This window comes from Carlito syrichta, unplaced genomic scaffold (assembly GCF_000164805.1).
Source record: "Carlito syrichta isolate Samal-C Ts95f unplaced genomic scaffold, Tarsius_syrichta-2.0.1 Scaffold316302, whole genome shotgun sequence".
In the NCBI taxonomy this organism is placed as follows: Eukaryota; Metazoa; Chordata; class Mammalia; order Primates; family Tarsiidae; genus Carlito; species Carlito syrichta.
The window spans coordinates 1352500-1374828 of NW_007260398.1; the positions used below are offsets into that span (position 1 = coordinate 1352500).

The 22329-nt window shown below is 43.6% G+C and overlaps 1 protein-coding gene across 3 annotated transcripts in view; it reads right to left on the minus strand.

The window, feature by feature from the left end:
* Positions 1–1792: 1792 nt before the first annotated feature.
* The window catches only part of SLC11A2 (solute carrier family 11 member 2), a 35708-nt gene continuing 15171 nt past the window's right edge, over positions 1793–22329 (minus strand). The window contains exons 3-17 of one of the 3 annotated variants that reach the window (XM_021707010.1): positions 20625–20773; positions 18831–18956; positions 18307–18426; positions 16309–16415; positions 15712–15782; positions 15536–15603; positions 14928–15083; positions 14119–14277; positions 12861–12947; positions 11719–11838; positions 11424–11573; positions 10655–10728; positions 9557–9710; positions 7665–7718; positions 1793–2291 (exon numbers count right to left, since the gene is read on the minus strand). In XM_021707010.1, coding sequence (XP_021562685.1) covers positions 2214–2291; positions 7665–7718; positions 9557–9710; positions 10655–10728; positions 11424–11573; positions 11719–11838; positions 12861–12947; positions 14119–14277; positions 14928–15083; positions 15536–15603; positions 15712–15782; positions 16309–16415; positions 18307–18426; positions 18831–18956; positions 20625–20773 — 1673 coding nt within the window. In that variant the 3' untranslated portion in view covers positions 1793–2213. Of the gene's footprint in view, positions 2292–5297; positions 7719–9556; positions 9711–10654; positions 10729–11423; positions 11574–11718; positions 11839–12860; positions 12948–14118; positions 14278–14927; positions 15084–15535; positions 15604–15711; positions 15783–16308; positions 16416–18306; positions 18427–18830; positions 18957–20624; positions 20774–22329 lie in introns of those variants that run through there. The other 2 variants (XM_008074096.1, XM_008074098.2) reach the window with 2 other exon arrangements.

Genomic DNA, 22329 nt, shown 5'->3' on the forward strand with positions numbered 1-22329 from the left:
TTGTCTTATGTAAAGAAATCAAAGCATTGCAACTAATTTTAAGGGTTATCTTTTTCAGGTAAAAGCTTATCATTGATGTTAATTCTGTCTTAAAATCAGGAACACTCTAACCTGGGTTGCAGGGTTGCCGCTCTTATTATCTGAAGTTTCAAGAGCCCCCAAAGTAGAAACGAGGGAATTTTAAAGTGTCATTTTAGAAAAACCCCTGCCATTTTGAAAGCCAAACCATTACAAATTAAGATAGGCAATGCCTGGATTTCTTTTAAGTCTCATTAAAATGCAGTAAGTTTTAAAATAAAGCAGAGAGGTAATATATTTAACTTTAACGCTGAAAGTGGAAAGTGACGTTAAAAGTCACGCAAAGGCTGTGGGGTGTGCAGATTCAGCACCCTTGGGGAAGGAGATAAGGAATGATGTGATGGGGTGCCTACCACCACCCAGGAGGATAAGTCATTGAAAATGGACAGCTGCCATTCAGTTCCTGCCAGCTGCACTTCAGTGCAGGAAGGTGGGCCCAGTGTGGCCAGTCTTACAACTCTTCATATAATTATGATAAAACTTTCCATTTTTAAATATAGACTTTTTTATTATAAAAATTTTAAGGAAAAAATTCTTGGAAGGAAGGAGGAACACAAACAATGTATAAACTACATGTAGGCAGAAGACAATCTGTGATATGTGGACCCATCTTCCTAGTCCCAAGTCTAATTTCATACTACTTGGTGTAAATACATACCCCAAAGTGAAATGCCTAGGAGACTCAACAATATAAATATTAGTCACTCCCAGAAACTGACTTTGGAGGCAGGGGTCATCCCAGCACTTTGGGAGGCTGAGACGAGAGGACTGCTTGAGTCCAGGAGTTTGAGACCAGCCTGGGCAAGATAATAAAACTTCATCTCTACAAAAAATAAAAAAACCAGCCAGGCATTAGTGGCGATCCTGCCACTGCACAAGAGTGAGATTCCAACTCAAAAGAAAAAAAAGAAACAGACTTTGGACCTAGAAATGATGTTTGGAATGTTAATGGGAAAAGTGGGGAAAAAAATACATTGTGGGAGTATACAAACATTAGAAATAAGATTAATATCTCCATTATCTGTATCAGGACTTACAAAAGTGTCAGGGAAACTTGAATGCCAGAATGGACTGGGTTACAATGCAGCATGGAAAACTGATCATTTGTTAAAGTATGGTTTCTGGTTCTTGTTACTATTAAGCTCTTTGGCAAATGCCTTCATATCTCTGTTTAATGATTCCAAAACAATTTAAGAAGAGTGGCAACAAAGAATAATAATTACAAAACTGGCAGATGACCAGGGTTAAATATGTTTGCCTAACAGAAGATATGTTTTCTTTAGAGATGATAAGGCCAGGTGTGGAGGCTCATGCCTGTAATTCCAGCACTTTAGAAGGTGGAGGCAAAAGGATTGCCTGAGCCCACAGGTTCGAGACCAGCCTGGGCCACTTGGTAAGACCTTGTCTCTACAATAAATCAAAAAATTAGTTGGGTGTGGTGGCACGTGCCTGTAGTTCCAGCTAACTGGAAGGTTGAGGAGGAAGGATCGCCTGAAACCAGCAGGTAGAGGCTGCAGTGGCAATGAGTGTGCCACTGCACTCCAGCCTGGGTGACAGAGTGAGACTCTGACTCAAAAAAAATAAATAAATAAAAATAAATGATATGAAGGATATAATCTGGTTGATTAAGAGCAAAATGAAATGTAACTGGCATAGCAAAATATCACTTTACAAGATAGTCAATTTGACCAGTTTGTTGTGAAAAAGTATTTCCCACTTGTGATCCAGACAAAACCAAGATCTGAATTATCTGAAATTAAAAAAAAAACAAACAAAAGATTTATCAGTTTCAAATAACCTTAAAACTCTACCCAAACTGAAATGATTGAGTTTATATAAATATACACACTTATATATTCTTTAAATATATAAGACACAAACCATAGGGGTGCATGGCCATCACAGGCCAATCATTTAACTCTGGCTACTGTGTGACTGTTGTGAGCAGGGTGGGTCTCTGACCTACATTTACAGCTGTCAGCTTTTTAAACACCCTTCCCACAAGGAAATCTTTGCCTTTTGTTCAAAATATTTGAACAAAATTCACCTCTGAACTAACAGAGATATGTTAACAGGACACTTGGCACAAAAGGGCTAAAAGAAACTGGTTCTTATATAGTCTCTCAGGCTGTTAATCATCTAGACACAAGGGAGTCAGCATCCACGGTGTTCAGAAGGTAGAGTTCAGGCTGAGCTGTCAATCCCAGGTGGAACTAAGGACACAAAATGGAAAAGGGTTAGATTTTCAAGTATTTAAATACTGAAATTGGTATATGTATCATCAGCATATCCATCTAGGCCTCTTTTCAGCACTGCTATATTGGTTTTTATTTCAGAAAAGATACAAACATGAATGGTTTCTGATATGTAAAATAAAAGCTAGGAACCGAAACAGTTAAGGACTGACATACTACCACATGCCTTCAGCAACATGAGCACTCTGACTATTCTTATGACACATTCTGCGTCAGGATTGGAGCTTGAGATCAGGATAAGAGCAACATGCACTGTGGGCTTTTGTATTTTAGTACTGTGTGTATTAGAAATCAAATTTCAAAGGGTCTAAATCCTGGGTCCTGTAATCCTGGCCCCATTATCCTTGGCAATTGAGCAGAGAAAAGCCTCTCGTTAATAAACAAAAACATAAAATGGTATGTGCTAAGAGAGAAAGATGACCTATGGAACCCAAATGCACGCTGGGCAGAAATCAGTCACCTCAGCTGCTTTTTTTTTTTTTTTGAGTTGGAGTCTCACTCTGTCACCCAGGCTGGAGTGCAGTCGGCCGCTCCCGGCCACCGCAGCCTCCACCTGCTGGGCTCTGGCGATCCTTCCGCCTCAGCCTTCTAAGTAGCCGGAATTACAGGCATGCGCTATCACGCCCGGCTGATTTTTTGATTTATTGTAGAGATGAGGTCTCAAACCCGCGGGCTTAGGCAATCCACTCACCTCAGCCTCCCAAAGGTGCGGGATTACAGGCTGAGCCACCGAGCCTGGCTCGGCTACTTTTAAAACATGACTCCAGACTTCACTCCTAGAGAACTGAATCCAGATAGCTGTGTCCCATAAACTAGTTTGTGTCTGCTATTTCATTTTACTTTTTCTTTCTCTCAAATATACCTCGAATCTCTTTTTAGCCCTACTGTTATTTCTTACAGCTTCAGGAATATTATTGTCCCTTGGCACCAAGAGCCTACAAGTTAATGCAGAACGCAGACTATACATCTATACGAAGAACTATCCCTATTTTAGTGTAATGGAAAAGGCACTGGAGTTGGGTTCAAGCCGTAAACTCTATCACTTCCTATGGCCTTCAGCATGTCACATAACCTTCTGGAAACTTCTTCTACTTATTTGTAAAGTGGGATAAATGCTTCATTTAAAAATGCCAAGTATACTAATATGCTGTGTGTCTTCAATAAATATATTTTGTAACATACCACGGATTTACCTGTATAACCCCATAGGTTTGTTGTGATGACTAAATGTGTGAAGAGACTAAATGGTGCCCAAGATAAAACTGCACCCAACTAGCAGTCTAGGAAAATACTGTGTCACAGTGGCCTCAGACTTCAGGTAGCTTATTCATTTCATGGTCTTACATTGCAGGTTTCAGTACCTAATAACAATGTCAGATACACTGACAATTTGTTGACGCCTTTGCCCAAGTGAACAAAGGTGGAAGCTTCTTCATGATATAGTAAGTAAGGGCCGCGAAACTAGTCCTGTGATGCCCACAGAGTGTGTCATTTGGATGAATTAGTGGACAGACCTCCTGGCTAAGTTTGTCATGTTGTTCTGAGACACTGAGAAATGAGGCTAGGTGGCACAGGAAAAGGCTAAATGCCTTACAGGAGCAGACGGGCCAGCTTACTAGGCAGTAATTTTGGGCTATTGCTGGGGTAGGACCACAGAGGGCCCTACCTGTTCTCCATGCCTGCCAACATTATTCCAACTTATTTTTTAAGATTTTGCACACGCCAAACAAAATCTACTGAGCTAAAGCATATTCCAGCACTCATCAGAGTATCAAGCAAATGCTTAATGTGTTGATGTTCTTGGTGCTGTTAAACAACAAAGCTTGGTGTGTCCACCCAGCACAAAGGGTGCGTTATCTATTACACAGAAGAGTTTAAGAATGAAAACATGGGCTCTGGAGTTAAGCTATTCAAGTTCAAATGCGAATTGCTCATTTATTAGTACTGTGATGTGTGCAAGTTGCTTTTGGCCTTTCAGTTGACTCATCGATATAAAGGCTGATCCTCTTGTTCTAAGGATTACATGAAAAAATACAAGTGCCCTCAGGCCAGAACTGGTACACAGTAATGAGTTAGCCATTTTTACACGCATAAGCTAAGGTGCTGACAACACATTTTGATTCACTGGGCCGACCAATGAAGGACCAGAGGCACTCCAGAGGGCAGAGCTAAAGGAAATGTTTCCAATCAGGATCTTCAAATTGTATTTGCATCCCAGAATTTTTTAGTTCTGGAATTAAATCCAAAGTAAGTAGAGAGAACTAAATGAGGAAGGACAACCTAGAGAACAAAATTCTTCCTGGGTTACTTCTACAGTGTTACTTACAATAGTCAGCTCCTGTGAGACAGCCAGGAAGAGCTTGTGACAGAGAAAGGGAAAAGGAAGTTCTGGTGACACTCTTGGGACAAACCAAGCGCTGACGCAGATTTTCCCGTCATGTGTCCAGTGACAGGGCTAGCTCACTGTGCCTAACCCTCGCCCTTCTTCTTAATAAATGATGCCAATATTTCCATTTAGATATAAGGTCTGTCAAAATGCTCATTGGTTTTTAAGCTAAAACCATTTTAGTTTTTCTCTTCAAATAATCACTAATTATCACTGGCAGCCTTTATAGAATGCAAAAGCCTATTTTCATGCTGAAATGAGACTACAGGTAGAAAAATATTCAGCTTATAGTAGAGAAAGGCAGAATAAAATTTATTTTCAAGTGTAAACATGGTAATGATGTGATCTTTAGCTATAGTTAAACTGTTTGACTAAGTAAATGGAAACTAGTGTCTTGGTGTCTGCAGTTAATACAGTCCTTCTGAAGACTAAACAATCCCTTCTGAGTAGGGAGTCACCAACAGTGTGGACTTAGAGTGTCATTCCCAGTGGTAATTGGTGTTTTAGTATTTCTGAATAAAAGTTGTTCAAATTAATAAAGTATTTTCAAGGTTTAAAAAAATACCCAGGAAACCAAGTAGGAAAAATAATTTTCTTTTAATCACAAACCAAGTTTACATATTGTTAAATGGTTGCTGAAAGCTCAGCTGTAACCACTCCTAACACCACCAACAGGAACTCACAGGAGCCTAACTAAAGTTATTTCCCTTTCCCCTGTTAATTTCCAGTATACTGTAGCTACACAGTCATTTCATGTCACAATTAAAGAGAACAAGGACCAATTTATATAAAGTACAACTGCAGACCCCTTAAACATTCCACACAAACACTCTGCCAAAATGCACCACATATGCTGGCATTGGAGGAGTTAAATTTCTACACATTGTTTATTGCACCCAGAGTACTGGTTGGAGTACACTTTCTCTCTGTGAGGGTAAAATGTAGTAAGGTATGGGAATATTTTTAATACTGTAAAATACTACCCACACAGTATTACAAAATACCTTTAACTGGGAAGAACTATTCCATCATTGCAAGTCATAAATACAACTTTTAAAAGAATACAAGCTTTTACCTAAGCTACTAAATGTGTATGAATATGGCACTGACTGGACCCATCCAGACCCAGAGCAAAGGTAAATGTTACTGCGTCAGCCTCATAAATAATTGTTTGTCAATCTGGCCTCCCCCTACTGCAGCCAGGGGACAGTTTAAGGTGTCAATCCCCAATATCTACCCATAGTGCCTTTATGACTGGTTTTGGGAATGATGGTGGCAAGGGGAGAGGAGCAGACCTAAGGAGGAACAGTCAGGGGGATTGTTATTCGTGACTCTGTGGTATTACTTGGGGGGGGGATAAGAAAACACATGTCAGCGAAACACAGTAGTGTAGCCTTAATGCTTTATAAAAGACTATCCATCCAGACTGCAATTTTAACTGTGTGCAACATATCAGTAATAATGCTTTTGGGTTTCAGATGAACAGAGAACATCAACCAAACGGGACTCCAGAAGGAAAGCTCCAGAAACAGGAAGTCCTTCAATGCCATTCCCATTACTGTTCTCGCCAAGCCAATGGCTATAAGAGACTTCTGATTATCTCCAACAGACAAAGTGACTTGATTTGAGATCACCACAAAATCTCAGGCTCCGCATGTAAACATGTCAGAAGTGGCTGAAGTAAGAGCCGCAGCTTCATGCTGGAGACACCCATTTCCTCTGACTCCAGAGTTCCACCATCTGGTCTCAGAGTTTTTCATTTGAGGAAATAGCTGTGGAGAGGTAGCCCAGTTCAACCTTGCAGAGAGAACTTTGCAACCACAGTGACACCTATTGACTTGTGGAGAACTCGCACTTTGCAATGGTTACATCAGAGCTCCTGAGACTGCCTTCCAAGTCATCGTGGGCATGAAGCAGGGTGGTGCATCAGAAAACGTGATGACTGGTGACAGGTGGCTTTCAGGAATAAAACAGATGGCTCTTCTTCCCTGTGACAGTCTTTTCTCCCCACCCTCAAAGTCTCACAAGAACACAGTTCCTAAGTGCTACCATCTATCACCATCCTCCCAGAGGAAGAAGGTGAAGGTTTCACAACTATATGGGCTCGAGAGTAACATCATCAGAAAGACTCTGTACTAACAGGAAGGCTATTAAAATCAGGACTCCCCCCAAATCCTCATGCACTTTCAATCTCAGGAAAATCTCCAGACAGTGATTAGCAATTACCACCTACAGGCGAGTTTTGCTAGTTGTCCATTTTTCACTTCTTTTTCTCACCCCTCTTAACTCCCACTGAGAAATTTAAAGTAGAAATAAGTTCAAAGAATGCTAAGCCTGATAGAAATAGGTGTCTCTTAATTTTATATTTCATATGGATGAAGCCATTTTACTCGAGATTTTTGTATAATTAAAGTAATTGAAAGGGTATATGTAAGAAAGTCATCAGCCTTCTAAAACCTATTAACTTTTGACAAATAAAATTTGCATACCCATTCTGTAGTTTGTATTACGAAAAGTGTATTGCATTTTCCTTTTTTCCCCCCCACATATAGCCTGGTTTAGAACCATACATAGAGGATTATCTCTCAAAAGGATAAATCCAGCTGGCTCTTGAGCAGCTACTTAAGGGTTTAGTGTTGGAATGATAGCAGCACAGGTCGGCTTTTCAAAGATCCTATCCTAATCCAGTTCTCAGGCTTGGAGGTCAGGAAGAAAAAAATAATTCCATCTTTCAAACATACACGAAACAAAGTCTCTCCCAACCAACGGTTGAGTTCTAAATGCAGTCTGTGCAACAGCACATACTTTTGGCTATGTTCACACAGTAAACCATAGAAACACACTCGCTCTGATGGCTACCTGCGAAAACAGACAGACTAATCCAGTGTTTACTTAGCATAGCCTCGGGGGGCTTCTTCGGCCAGCAGGACTTTAGAGATGCTTACCGTGTGCCCACAGTCCAGGAAGGACATGCCCAGTGCAATCAAACACTGCCAACCCTGAAAGATAAAACATGGCCATCATTCACCAGGCTACCTGAAGAGCCCTCTCGCCCACCACAACTGCTCTCACAGCACTGCCCACGGGCAGCTCTGCCCCTTTCATGAACATCCGGCTCTGCCCAGCTTCTACCAGCAGGGGTTGCACAAGTCATTCTTCCAATCCCACCACCTCTTCAAGAAACCTGGAATCTGCCTTCTCTGCTATTTGTCCATACTATCTTCAAAACTATTTTCAATACTCAGTTCTCTCTGTTCCTACTGCTTTGTGTTTGTGGTTTGTTTCTTTCAGCTGACTGTGAGTTTCCTGAAGACCATTTTTCTTCAGCCCTCCCACGATGGGGAGTGTGACTAACAGACTAACGCAACTGGTGAGTCACCTGAAATCCCAGCAGTAACCCACTCAAGAGCCAGCCCAGGCCTCCAAAACCTAGTCTTTAACCAGCTCACTATCAGGCTGACTAAGGACAACCTGGAACCATCATATCCAATTTGCATTATGAAAAGACCCCTAACTTCTACAGTGAGTTTTAAAAAATAATTCCTGTCAAGGACATATGCAGAAACTTGGTTTTCCTTGAAGTAAGTTCCTAGATCACAGGGTCAATACAAGCTTTGTGTGTCCATGCTTTATTGGGAAGAAGAGGAGAAGGGATATATCAATCCAAGACATACTTTTTCAACATTTGCTAGAGTGATTTTCTCAATCAAGTACCTAATGTGTGGCACACTGTCTTGGGGAACAGGAGAGTGTCCTAGAGATCAATGGCATATCTTTAGCCATGCTCTTCAGCAGAAATGGTATAAATTCTGCTGCCCCTTATCCCCAATCCTGTGTATTTCAGAAAAACGTGTATAGAACAGTTGTTGTTGCTTTAACTGTTTTTCATTAATACAAGTAATGTCAAGAAGATTTGGGAAATAAAAAAGAATATATCTATAATCTCACATTCCTAAGACAATTACTATTACTACTTTTACATAATTTACTCTAGACTTAAAAAAATTCTTTTGATAATCTGCATACCTTTTCATGTAACTACAGTTTTATAACGATGGTCCTTTTTTTTTGACAGAGGGTCTCACTCCATTGCCCAGGCTAGAGTGCAGCGGTGTGATCACAGCTCACCACAGCCTTAAACTCCTGGGCTCAAGTGATCCTCCACTTCAGACTTCTAAAGTGTTGGGACTACAGGTGTGTGCTACCATGCCTGGCTAATTTTTGTATTTTTTGTAGAGATGAGGTCTCACTCTGTTTTCTAGGCTGGTCTCAACTCTTGGGCTCAAGAGATCCACCTGCCTCAGCCTCCCAAAGTGCTGGGATTACAGGCATGTGCCATCATGCACAGTTTATAACACTATCTGCTAAAATAACTCTAGAATAATCCAATGGGAAATTATCACTATTTACTTATTTCCTTGAATAGCTAGCAAGTGGTAGAGCTGAGCTGGGCTGTGCCCCTCATGTATTGCACCCAAAGCTCTAAATCACACCTCAAAGCCTACTGTCCATCTTGTACCACTCTCCACTCTCTACTGCTACCCTTCTTTTAGTTTCTCAAACATACTACACTCTCTAGTTAGGAACTATTAAGAATGGAAACCAGAGAGCAGTGACAGAAATTGAAAAATGACAAATCTTAGGAACAGAAGTGAATTTTATGGTTAGAAATATTGTTTTATAAATAGCAGATTTGACAATTCCATATAAATTGTCTCAATAACCTGATGTTATATTGCTGTGTGCTCTTTTGGGTCTGTTCATTTTTGAGCATCAGTCAGCCCCACCTTTACCATCACTGATACCTGTGTCCCTGTTTCTTCCAGACTGGACTTACCAAGTAGAACACAAAGCTCAGATAAGCCACGCTGACCACAGCAGCCACCACATACAACGCCACATGCCCTAGGTCCTGGACATAAACCACTACAAAGTACATGTTGATGGAACAGACGATAAGGACCAAGATCCCGCCCGCAATCCTCCAGCCTCTGTAAAAGAATCATCACAGTCACTGGTAGAATAGTCCAACCTGATCACAGACAGAAAAGGAACCTGTATCTTGTGGGGTAAACAGGACAGGAGTTAGATGCATTTCAAGATGAAATAGAAAATGACTCTTAATACATCCCAGATTAAGTTAAATGAGCCAAAGTTTGACACTGGTAGGGAGAAAGAGGGAGAAAAATACCACCAAATAATCCCTAATATTCAAGTCTTTAGAAATACCACAAGCCCTAGAACTCAATGAGACATTTCATTAGAGTTCTGAGAAATGCAGCAAGTCAATTCAAATACCCTATATCCTTTAAAGAAATATATAAAAGGTACTGGCTTATATCTTTCTCATTAAGATCATTAATCAAAGAATTAAGGTACTTCAAACTTCAGTAGCTGAAGTTGAAGAGTAAAAGCCCTAAAAGCTTAACTTTTTCCCCTGAAATGCAAAATGTGCTTTCTCTTCCTTTGCTACATTCACAGTCTCCATTTTCTAGGCCAAGAAGGAAGCAGTTAGCCATCACCTCTCAAAGCACAGAATTCGGCTGGGCTCAGTGGCTCAGCCTATAATCCCAGCACTTTGGGAGGCCGAGGTGAGTGGACTGTCTGAACCCACGAGTTCGAGACCCGCCTGGGCAACTTGGCAAGACCTCATCTCTACAATAAATCAAAAACAACTAGCTGGGCGTGGTAGTGCATGCCTGTAGTTCCAGCCTACTTGGAAGCCTGAGGCGGAAGGAGTCGAGGCTGTCCCGGCCACTGCACTACAGTCTGGGTGACAGAGTGAGTCTCCAACTCAAAAAAACAAACAAACAAAAAAAAAAGCACAGAGTTCCCCTCTATCTCTCGTGTCTGACTGGCCTGTCGGGTGCCCAGGTGAAGATCCCCCTCCCCACATGCCAGCACCCTCTTTGGGAACTAAGAGGCGCACACTCACATTCCATTGGCAAAGTCATTCATCACTGGCCGCAAGCTCGTAAACGTGAGGATGGGGATGAGAGCAAAAGGAAGCTGCAAAAGAAAGATCAGCTGAGGCTACCAGGGCCTTTGTGTCGTCCCAGAAAACAGCACAACTAGTGCAGGGGAAGCACGGACCCTGCCTCACCTACTCCCTGAGAAATAATTACTCCTATCATCCTGACATGCTCAAGCATTACACTGAAATCTACAGAGCCATCAATAACTTAGCATCATCTGGGATCATCAGTGTCTTTGTGTCCTTACAAACCCTTGTATATGACTCGTCTCCTTAACCTCCACAGGACCTAGCACAGTGTCCAATGTTCATTTAATGTTTGTGGAATTAATAAACTATTGATTTTGTGTTTTAAATTTAAGTAAAGCTCATAATTCCAACAGGCTTAAAAAACCAAGCCATTTCTAAAGGTTTTTATATTCCAGGAATTTCATAACATTCTGGGCAGACCAAGGTAGTGCCTTTTTCTTCCTCTGAATTTCCCTTTAGCACCCGAACCCATCTTTCTCAGCTTTTGATTAGGGGAAATAAACAGAAAACAGAAACTATCACTCTGAGACAGACTTTGCTTTGTCTTTGATTTCTGATTGCTAATGTAGGGCTTTTTTAAAGTTATCAAGTTTTTCTTTCACTTATTTATTTAAGAGACAAGGTCTCACTCTATCCCCCAGGCTGGAGTACAGTACATAGTGCTGCCTAACTAAGTGGGATGTGCCCACTGCCTCCTCACCTGCAAGCTCTGTAGAACATTCAGGAAGTCATTCATCCCTGTCAGATGCTCCACGTCTTGGAAGACAGCAACAAGCAGAGTGGGGATGATGGCAATAGAGCGAGTGAGAATCACTCGGGCAAAGCGAGACCATTTCAGATTCAGGAATCCCTGGAAGAAAACACAGGAGCAGGATGAATGTCTGGAATGAGACGCAGAAAAGCGTCTGGGGAAGTTCAGAAGAGACCTCAGAAGCATGGAACTAAGAAGTGACCAAATGCTGTGTCATCTCCCTTTATTCTATATCAGCACGTACCTCCATGACAAACTGGCCAGAATAGGTTCCTGTCATGGTGGAGCTCTGTCCTGCAGCCAGGATCCCCACTGCCCAGATGTAGAGTGCGGCAGGCCCGAAGTAACAGCCCAGCACAACACCCTGTAAAAGGCAAGGGAGAAGATGACACCAAATCAGCATTTCTCTGTGGCACTTCTCCCTCTTCTTTGCTAGGCACAACCTGCACCAAGTGCTGTACTGGGCACAGTCCCAGAAGCCAGGCTCAGGTCCTGACCTCATTCTAGATGCTTTCTGTCCAAACTTTGCTGGATGCTTCTTCATTCCTCAGCCCAGTCCTTTCTCTTTTCTAAGCTCCTAAACCTTCATCTCCAACATCCATCTTAAGTATTAAAAAAAGGAGGTTTACACCGCATTTCCCAAATTATACTCCTTAACATACAACTCTAGAAAATGGCAATAAAAGTGCAGGGAGGCCAGGCTCGGTGGCTCAGCCTGTAATCCCAGCACTTTGGGAGGCCGAGGTGAGTGGATTGTCTGAGCCCACGAGTTCGAGACCCGCCTAGGCAACTTGGTGAGACCTCATCTCTACAATAAATCAAAAATTAGCTGGGTGTGGTAGCGCACGCCTGTAGTTCCAGCTACTTGGAAGGCCGAGGTGGAAGGATCGCCAGAGCCTAGCAGGTCGGGGCTGCGGTGGCCGGGAGTGGCCACTGCACTCCAGTCTGGGCGACAGAGTGAGACTCCAACTCAAAAAACAACAAAAAAAACAAAAACAAAAGTTCAGGAAAATACAAATAAAATTGGGAAATGGTACACACTACATAGTCTACTCTTGGAAGATCACAATGTAACCAGCACAGAGGGACTGAGAGACCCTGTAGAGAACTTTACTAAGAGCACTCTTTGGTCACCCTGATTCACATCGTCTACAGAACCATACTATGAACCTTGCATTTGGGAAATGCTGGTTACAATCCATCTTTTCAAATGATCCCCTACTCCCTCCCATGGAATCCAAACTGTGTATCTGGTGTCAGGACCTCTGAAATAAATAACACTCCAAAGGAGATATGTTCTGCTCTGAAATGAACTCACAAAAAAACGCAGATAATATACTAAGACTATTGATTCAAGAACAAAGACCACAATCTGAACATGCTTACCCCTTTGTAGATGTCCACGGCCAGGGTTGAGTTATCGTTAGGAAAGAGGCCAGCATGGGGACTGCTGCTATTTGTACAGACTTCAACCTAGAACACAAAGCACGATAAGTCAAAAAAAAAATTAGCTGGGCGTGGTAGCGCGCACCTGTGGTTCCAGCTACCCGGAAGGCTGAGGCAGAAGGATCGCCGGAGCCCAGCAGGTCGAGACTGCGGTGGCTGGGAGCGTGCTGGTGGCTGAGCGACAGAGTGAGACTCCAACTCAAAAAAACAAACAAATAAATAAATAAATAAAGGCAACATCTCTTCAGAGGCAAGGACCAGATAAGAGCTCTCCTCTAGGTCACACACAGGCATCTATGCGAGGTAGGCTGGAGGGAAAACAGTGGATATAGGCTGTGATGTGGGCAAAGACTGGCAGCACTGACACTTGGGATCCTTCCTCCATAATTTGTCTACACCTCAGGTCATCAAAAGTCTTTACTGAGTTAGAGTATGCATGTTAATACGCAAATACTGGGGCATTTTAAATGACAAAGGAGAGGCTCTCAAGAAGGCTTCCAATATGAGAGAATGCCAATAATGGAGAGCCCTTAGGCAAAGCAGATACAGGGGTCAGAGATCCCACAGATGAGGAACAAATGGTGACCAAAACAAGATCGGAGGCTGGGTGCAGTGGACTCAGGCCTGTAATCCCAGTGCTTTAGGGAGGCCAAGGCAGGAGGCTCGCTAGAGGCCTGGAGTTTGAGACCAGTCTGTGCAACACAGTAAGACCCTGTCTCTACAAAAGAATTTTAAAAATGAGCTGGGCACAGTAGGAAACACCTATATTCCCAGTTACACAGAAGACTGAGGCAGGATGGTTGCCTGAGCCCAGGAGCTCAAGGTTGCAGTGAGCTGTTATCCCGTCTGGGGGATAGAGTGAGACCTTGTCTCTTAAATAAATAAATGAAAGAAAAACTTGATAACTTTTTTTAAAGCCCTACATTAGCAATCAGAAATCAAAGACAAAACAAAGTCTGTCTCAGAGTCATAGTTTCTGTTTTCTGTTTATTTCCCCTAATCAAAAGCTGAGAAAGATGGGTTCAGGCTTGATCAGCCCCCAGATCATAGATTCTAATTGGTGCATGGTGATTTCTGGAGGGCAGCAGTGAGGCTAGAGATCTGTTTCCCCTGGACTCCAAGTAATCACATTTTACTACCCCATTCGTCTTCACTTTACCCTCACACTCACTACCACCCATGACCCTGGCTTACTTACCACCTGCTTGTTCGTTTTCCCAAAAAATGCTTCACCAAAGACTGAGACGACAAAGACGTTGATGATGAAGGAAACAAAGAGAGCAATGCAGGATTCGATGAAAAAGTACTTATTGGCTTCTCGAACTTCATGCTTATTGGCCCGGTTTACCTGTCTAGACTAGAGAGATAATAGCAGCAATCATTTTTTGACCAGTTGGAACAAGTTTGCTCATGACATTTCAGGAGTTTGGAGTCAGCTGATAGATTTAGAAGGCAAACAACTGACCAGATGAAACGTGAGAGACCTAAAACTCACCTACATCCTAGTTCACTGAGTGAATAAGGACTTCATGCCCTTTGACGGCATTCCACATTCCCCAAGTAGGGAACACTGACTAAGTGACTACTGAGCTCTCAGTTGTGGTGGCTAGAAAGATCAGTAACCTCTCTGATTTTAGTCCTAAGGGGTGGATACGCTGAATTATAAATGTTTCTGAAATCTCCCAGCAAACTATTGTAGAAGACTAACTGGTAAAGCCTGGATGGGCCCCTTTACTCCTGATCTCCATAAGGCCACTAGTTTTTGAAATTTAAACACAAGAGGCTTGATGTACTTGCTGTGGGGTTAGTAATCGCTGGTCAATTTGGTGATAAAAACACAGTCCAAGTATGTAGAGCTTATAAATGTCCAGCTGTACCAGCTGAACCAGAAATTACCTTGTTCTTTCAGGTCTCTAACAATTGTAAACTAAGTTTGTGTCCCTTAGAATTCAAGGAAAAGATCCCATGAACTACCCAGAAGGCTACCGAGACAAGGGCCTTACTCACCTTGACTAAGGCAGAATGCAGGTACATGTTGTGTGGCATGATAACAGCTCCCACGATGCCCACAGCCTGCTCGATCTGTGGGGTGCGACAGCCCGAACAGGATGGCACGAACATGCCCCTGAGTACCTGGCTCTGGCTGGGTCTCACTGTAACATACTACATACAACACAGCAACTATTAACCTTTATGGGAACATGAGACTAGGGGAGTTGCAAGTACTAGAGAACACCCAGCAGCCTTTACTCCTTACAACCCCTTCTTCTGCAACTACCTGGAATAATGAGGAATACAGAATCATCAAAGAGCCAAGCAACATAAGGGGCTTACAGCCATGGGCCACAGAATTCAGGGCTAATTATACAGGACTCTATTTTGGAAAGTCCTAGAAAGTCTAGTCATTTTTAACCTGGGAGTCCCTGCAGGCCTTCCTGCATATTCAACTTTGCTATGAAGCATATTCCTTCAAAATTGGCCCAAGGCAAAATTGCTGACACTCGTGATACAATTAAACCACACTAGCACTATTACTAACTTTTACAATAGGCTAAAAACATAACAACATCATCAAAAACTTGCTTGAAAGCTAATGAATGGCCTGTAACACTTGCCTCATATCCAAATGTGAGGGCCATAATAGTGATGAGAAAGCCAAAAAATGCTTCCAGCTTCCGCAAGCCTAACGGGGAAAATGCAGTGGTGAGCTCACAGCAGGCAAACTTCCCTATCAGCCACAGGATGGAAAGCAGCTCCTTTGACTAACCCCTCCCACTCTCATGCTCCTTACCATATTTGTCCAGAAAGAGAAACACAAAGGTATCTGCAATGGTGATGAGAACGCCACCCCATAGAGGAACCCTAGGTCAGATATAAGAAATAGAGATCAGAGATAAGAAACACTGAAAAACACTATCTTCCCAGCAGCCCTCCAGATACAGAATACCTGGAGAAGCTAGGACTTGGGGCAGGAAGGATAGAGGCAGGAAGCCAGGCCTTGGGTAGTCTAGGGTAACAGCACCAGCTAAATTATACTCATTCTAACTTTGAGGGTCTACTATGCGAGACATTTAGGATACAAAGCTGACAAACATGGATCTTACCCTCAGGAAGCACACTATCTAGTGGGATAAACTGATATACAAATAAATAACTTTAATACAAAATGCTACATACTCTATGACAGAGGTATGCATAACCCAGCTTGGGAATGAGGGATGTAGAGCCCACATCTGCTGGGGCAGAGGAATGTGGCTCTAGAAAGGTTTCACAGAAGAAATTATAATAACTGAGTTGAATCTTGAACATTGAAAATGAATCTGGCTTTTGTTTTTCTGCTATAAAATCCAGCAGAACGTTGATGACTCTCCAGAGGAAACGCCCTTACCTTCCTACAGACAGAAGATTGATGGCAATGGCTGAGCCAATGACTTCTTGCATATCTGAGCCAATAATAGCCAACTCCACCATCAGCCACAGGATGATTCGTGGGACCTAAACACCAACCAGTAGAAAGACATGGTTCTGACTAATCATTTCTGAGAACCTCCTCTATTGTTTAGAATTCACATTTTTGGTAATCACACACACACAATCTTTTATAAGCCGCTAAGGCCAGATGAAGTACCAGAACTTGGCTCCACTTGGCCCATCACTACACTGCTCCCAGGTGGAGAAGGAAAGTATGTTTTCACGTGGCAGAGTCTATGATCCAAGGTCTGGGGCAGCAACTGATTGTACTTTTTTTTTGAGTCTCACTCTGTTGCCAAACTAGAGTGCAGTTTCATGATCATAGCGACAACAGCCTCGACCTGCTGGACTCAGGTGATCCTTCAACCTCAGCCTTCCAAGTAGCTGGAACTACAGGCATGCACCACCACACTCAGTTAATTTTTTGATTTATTATAGAGATGAGGTCTTACCAAGTTGCCCAGGCTGGTCTCGAACCCTTGGGCTCAGGCAATCCTCTCACCTCGGCATCCCAAAGTGTTAGGATTATAGGCATGAGCCACCGCGCCCAGTCGATATTCCTTTTTCTTTTTTGAGTTGGAGTCTCACTCTATTGCCCAGGCTGGAGTGCAGCAGCCTGCTGACAGCCACCACAGACTCGACCTGCTGGGCTCGGGTGATCCTTCCGCCTCATCCTTCCAAGTAGCTAGAACTACAGGTGCATACTACCACGCCTGGCTTATTTATTTATTATAGAGATGAGGTCTCACCAAGTTGCCCAGGCAGGTCAGGGCTCAGGCAATCATCTCACCTCAACCTCCCAAAGTGCTGGGATTACATATTTGAGCCACCACGCCCAGCCTATATTCTTAATCTAACCTCATATTTAGATAAGATACTGATCTAGCTGGGCTTGGTGGCTCAGCATGTAATCCCGCCCCTTTGGGAGGCTGAGGTGAGTAGATTGCCTGAGCCCGCGGGTTCGAGACCCGCCTGGGCAGGCAAGACCTCATCTCTACAATAAATCAAAAAATTAGCCAGGCGTGGTAGCGTGCACCTGTAATTCTGGCTACTCGGAAGGCTGAGGTGGAAGGATCGCCAGAGCCCGGCAGGTCGAGGCTGCGGTGGCCGGGAGCGGCCACACTGCACTCCAGTCTGGGTGACAGACTCCAACTCACCAAAAAAAAAAATAAAGATACTTATCTACCTGTGATTTGTCCTCAATGTTTAATCTCCATTTGAAAATATCCTTATCTGCTTTTGAAAAAAAACTTGGTATTCATAATTTCTTCTAACTTCTCTTTCTTCATGCATGCTAACTGGTTTTTTTTTGGTTTGTTTTGTTTTTTAATGACAAGAAATTTTGTGGATATCTGGAGGTGTTTTTTCTGGCTTCAGTGAGTCAGCATAACTACATTTGTTATGCACTACATATGCTATGCTCAAAATATCCAAAAAGAAGCTGCAAAGAACAGTGTGTAACCCCGAGGGTGAGGGTAAATTGAAAAGTAACTACTAGGAAATCCAAAGATCCTGACAAATACAGTTTGTATAAAAGGAGGAAAAAATGTACCTTTTTCAAAGTGAAGGCAAAGTCAAACAAAAAAGAAGACATATATGCAAACCGATGGAGGAACATAGAGATATGAATAAAAGTACTTGGAGAATGTATGCCGTCCCCTGTGTGCTGGGCACTGCTAGAGGCTAGAAGGCAGAGTGGATGATAAATGTTTACTCAGATTTTCTAAGGAAGTTTTCTGGGAAAAAGTGACTCTGAAGTTAGGTTTTGCAGGAAGCAGCAAGAGGAACTGCAGTTTTCAGGGCACTGACCCCCAAGCCCTCCACCGTCTCAGTACATAGTGGGGACAGCACACACTGTCAGACACACAGATTTCCACAAATGGATAAGAGACAAATAGGACAGTTCGCTACTCACCTTGGGATACTGACGGTGACATACTTCAGCAAGGTGTAGCCCCGTGACCACACCCAGTCGAGCTGCAAGCCGCTGGAGCAGTAGTCCTACGATGGTGGCCAACAGAAGGACCCAGAGCAACTGAGGAGAACAAAATTCACCCACAACACTCATTACAACACTGGGTTTTTTTGTCCAGTAGTTTAGCAACATGAATGGGAAACACTACATTCAGGAAAGGGCCTCGGGCAAGAATCAAATGACCTGAGTTCTGTAACAGGTTTTGCACATAACTTGCTACTTTTCCCTTGTACCATTCTGAGCCTCAGTTTCTCTTATCTGCAGTTTCTCCTTTGTTCAAGGAAACTATGTGGATAAAATAAAAGATCAGATGGGAAGTACTTTACACGAAGTGATATATGTGTCACTGCCAATAAAGTACCTGCATGTAGCTCCTGAGGCTGCTATCCAACACACAGGGTCCTGAAAGGGATGGGAAGGTGTCCTGTGTGCTTAGAAGGCCCAAGGTAGGACTGGATGCTCACCTTAAATCCAGCTACTGCTCCAGACTGCAGATCGGATTCGATGTTTCCTGGATCCAGGTAGGCAATGCTCATAAGAAAGCCTGGTCCCGTGAAAGCCCATAGTTTACGAAAGCTAAAGCAAGAATGCTATACAAGAGAGGAAAAGAGATTAAGCGGAGTATCACCATCAAACTCTTGCTCTAATTTATCTGTTATCACACTTGAAGCAACAATATCAGCTTCACAAGAACAAAGGATTTAGAGTGTTGGACAATGTACATGTCCAAGTTTCACTTTCATCTTATCCACCTTTCCTTTTATTAACCAAGTCAGGGTCTTTCCCTTCCCCGCTCTTTTCATCAGCCTCTCATTCTAAAACTAGAGAAATAATATCAGTACTTCTGTACCCAACCACTACCCAAACAGGATAAGAGCCACCATTAAAAAAAAGAATCAGGGCTGGGTACAGCGACTCATGCCTGTTATCCCTACACTTTGGAAAGTCAAGGCAGGAGGATTACTTGAGCCCAGGAGTTTGAGACCAGTCTAAGCAACACAGTGAGCCCCTGTCTTTATAAAAAATAAGAAAGTTGGATGGGTGTGTTGGTATGCAACTGCAATCCCAGGTACTAAGAAGGGTGAGGCATGAGGATCATTTGGGCCCAGGAGTTTGAGGCTACAGTGAGTTATGATTATGCCACTGCACTCCAGCCTAGGCATCAGAGTGAGACACTGTCCCCTTTAAGGAAAAAGAAAGGAATCAAGCCAGAAGTGGTGGTACACACTTGTAGTCCAGCTACTCAGGAGACTGAGGTGAGAGGATCACTTGATGCCAGGAGTTTGAGACCAGCCTGGGCAACATAATGAGACTCGTATCATTAAAAATAAAAATAACAGACTGGGCGTGGTGGCTCATGTCTGTAATCTCAGCACTTTAGAAGGCTAAGGTGAGAGAATTACACACCTGTAATCCCTGCACTCTGGGAGGCTTGAGCCCACGGGTTCGAGACCAGCCTGGGCAACTTGGCGAGACCTCATCTCTACAATAAATTTTTTAAAAAGTGGCTGGGCATGGTGGCACATGCCTGTAGTTCCAGTTACTTGAAAGGCTGAGGGGGAAGGATCACCTGACCCCAGCAGGTCGAGGCTGCAGTGGCCGTGAGCGTGCCATTACACTCCAGCCTGGGCGACAGAGTGAGACTCCAATTCAAATAAATAAATAAAGAAAAATAAGAATAATTAGCCAGCCGGGCTTGGTGGCTCAGCCTGTAATCCCGCACCTTTGGGAGGCTGAGGTGAGTGGATTGCCTGAACCCGTGGGTGCGAGACCCACCTGGGCAACTTGGTGGGACCTCATCTCTACAATAAATCAAAAACTAGCCGGGTGTTGTAGAGTGTGCCTGTAGTTCCAGCTACTTGGAAGACTGAGGCGGAAGGATCACCGGAGCCAGCAGGTCGAGGCTGTGGTGGCTGGGAGCGACCACTGCACTCCAGTCTGGGCTACAGAGTGAGACTGCAACTCAAAAAAAAAAAAAAAAAAAAAGAATAATTAGCCAAGCACATTGGTGTGTGCCTATAGTCCCTGCTACTCAGGAGTCTGAAGCAGGAGGATCGCTTGAGCCCAGGAGTTCGAGGCTGAGGTGAGCTATGATCACACCACTGCACTCCAGTCTAGGTGACAGAACAACAACAAAATCCAGTTTTCCAAGAATACTGGCCAAATTAGATTCGAGACTGTTGAGCTTGAGTCATCCAGCAGATCTTTCAGTCACAATTTTCTCAGGCACCTATCTCCCACAAAGAAGTATCACTAACCTCCTCCTCAGGAATGGAGATCTTCTCATTAAAGTAAGTGGCAAAATGCTCCTCTGAATGCCCAGACGACTGTGGAAGAGAGGAATTACTGAAGGCAGGGTTCAAGGTACCAAGACTGGCTGTCTCACCATGGTCTCCAGAAGCACTATCTGAATTAACACATTACAGAAAAAATTAATAAAAATGAACAAAATATACCAACTCATCCTTAGTGTACTGAAATTAAATCTGTTTATACCCAAACGCATAAGAGACCAACCTGACTCTAGCTCAATTTTTAAAAATACTTTATTCTCCCAGCCAAGGCACCTTGGCGAGGCCGTGTCTCTGCAGTAAACCAAAAAATAAGCCAGGCATGGTGGTGCACACCTGTAGTTCCAGCTACTTGGAAGGCTGAGGTGGAAGGATGGCCTGAACTCAACAGGTTGAGGCTGCGGTGGCCGTGAACGTGCCACTGCACTCCAGCCTGGGTGACAGAGTGAGACTCAAAAAAAAAAACCCAGAAAAAACTTTATTTGTATCCATATATTGAAAATAAGCAATACATTCAGTACAAAAAAGTCTCCACTAAAAGTGTTCTCTTAGCCGGGCTCGGTGGCTCAGCCTGTAATCCCATGCCTTTGGGAGGCTGAGGAGAGTGGATTGCCAGAGCCCGTGGGTTCGAGACCCACCTGGGCAGCGAGACCTCATCTCTACAATAAATTAAAAAATCAGCCGGGCTCGGTGGCTCAGCCTGTAATCCCGCGCCTTTGGGAGGCTGAGGTGAGTGGATTGCCTGAGCCCGTGGGTTCGAGACCTGCCTGGGCAGCGAGACCTCATCTCTACAATAAATAAAAAAATCAGCCGGGCGTGGTAGCGCATGCCTGTAATTCCGGCTACTTGGAAGGCTGAGGCGGAAGGATCGCTGGAGCCCAGCAGGTCGAGGCTGCGGTAGCCGGGAGTGGCCACTGCACTCCAGTCTGGATGACAGAGTGAGACTCCAACTCAAAAATAAATAAATTAATTAATTAATTAATTAAAAAATCAGCCGGTCATGGTAGCGCATGCCTGTAATTCCGGCTACTTGGAAGGCTGAGGCGGAAGGATCGCCGGAGCCCAGTAGTTCGAGGCTGCGGTGGCCGGGAGTGGCCACTGCACTCCAGTCTGGGTGACAGAGTGACACTCCAACTCAAAATAAATAAATAAATAAAAAATAAAAAAAATAAAAGTGTTCTCTTGCAAGACACGGTAGCTCACGCCTGTAATTCCAGCACTTAGGGGGACAGAGGTGAAAGGACTGCCATAGGTTTGAGACCAGCCTGGGCAACATGGTGACACCTCGTCACTACAATAAATCAAAAAATAAGCTGGGCATGGTGGCGCACACCTGTAGCTCCAGTTACTTGGAAGGCTGAGGTGGAAGGATCGCCTGAGCCCAGCAGGTCAAGGATGTGGTGGTTATGAGCATGTTACCGCACTCCAGCCTATGTGACAGAGTGAAATTCTGACTCAAAAAAATAAATAATACATAAATAAATAAAGAGTTTCCTCTCCCCAGTCACTCAGCTCCAGGTCAGTTTTAATACTAATCTCAGCCGGGCTTGGTGGCTCAGCTGGACTTGGTGGCTCCCGGGCCTTTGGGAGGCTGAGGTGAGTGGATTGCCTGAGCCCGCGGGTTCGAGACCCGCCTGGGCAGCGAGACCTCATCTCTACAATAAATCAAAAA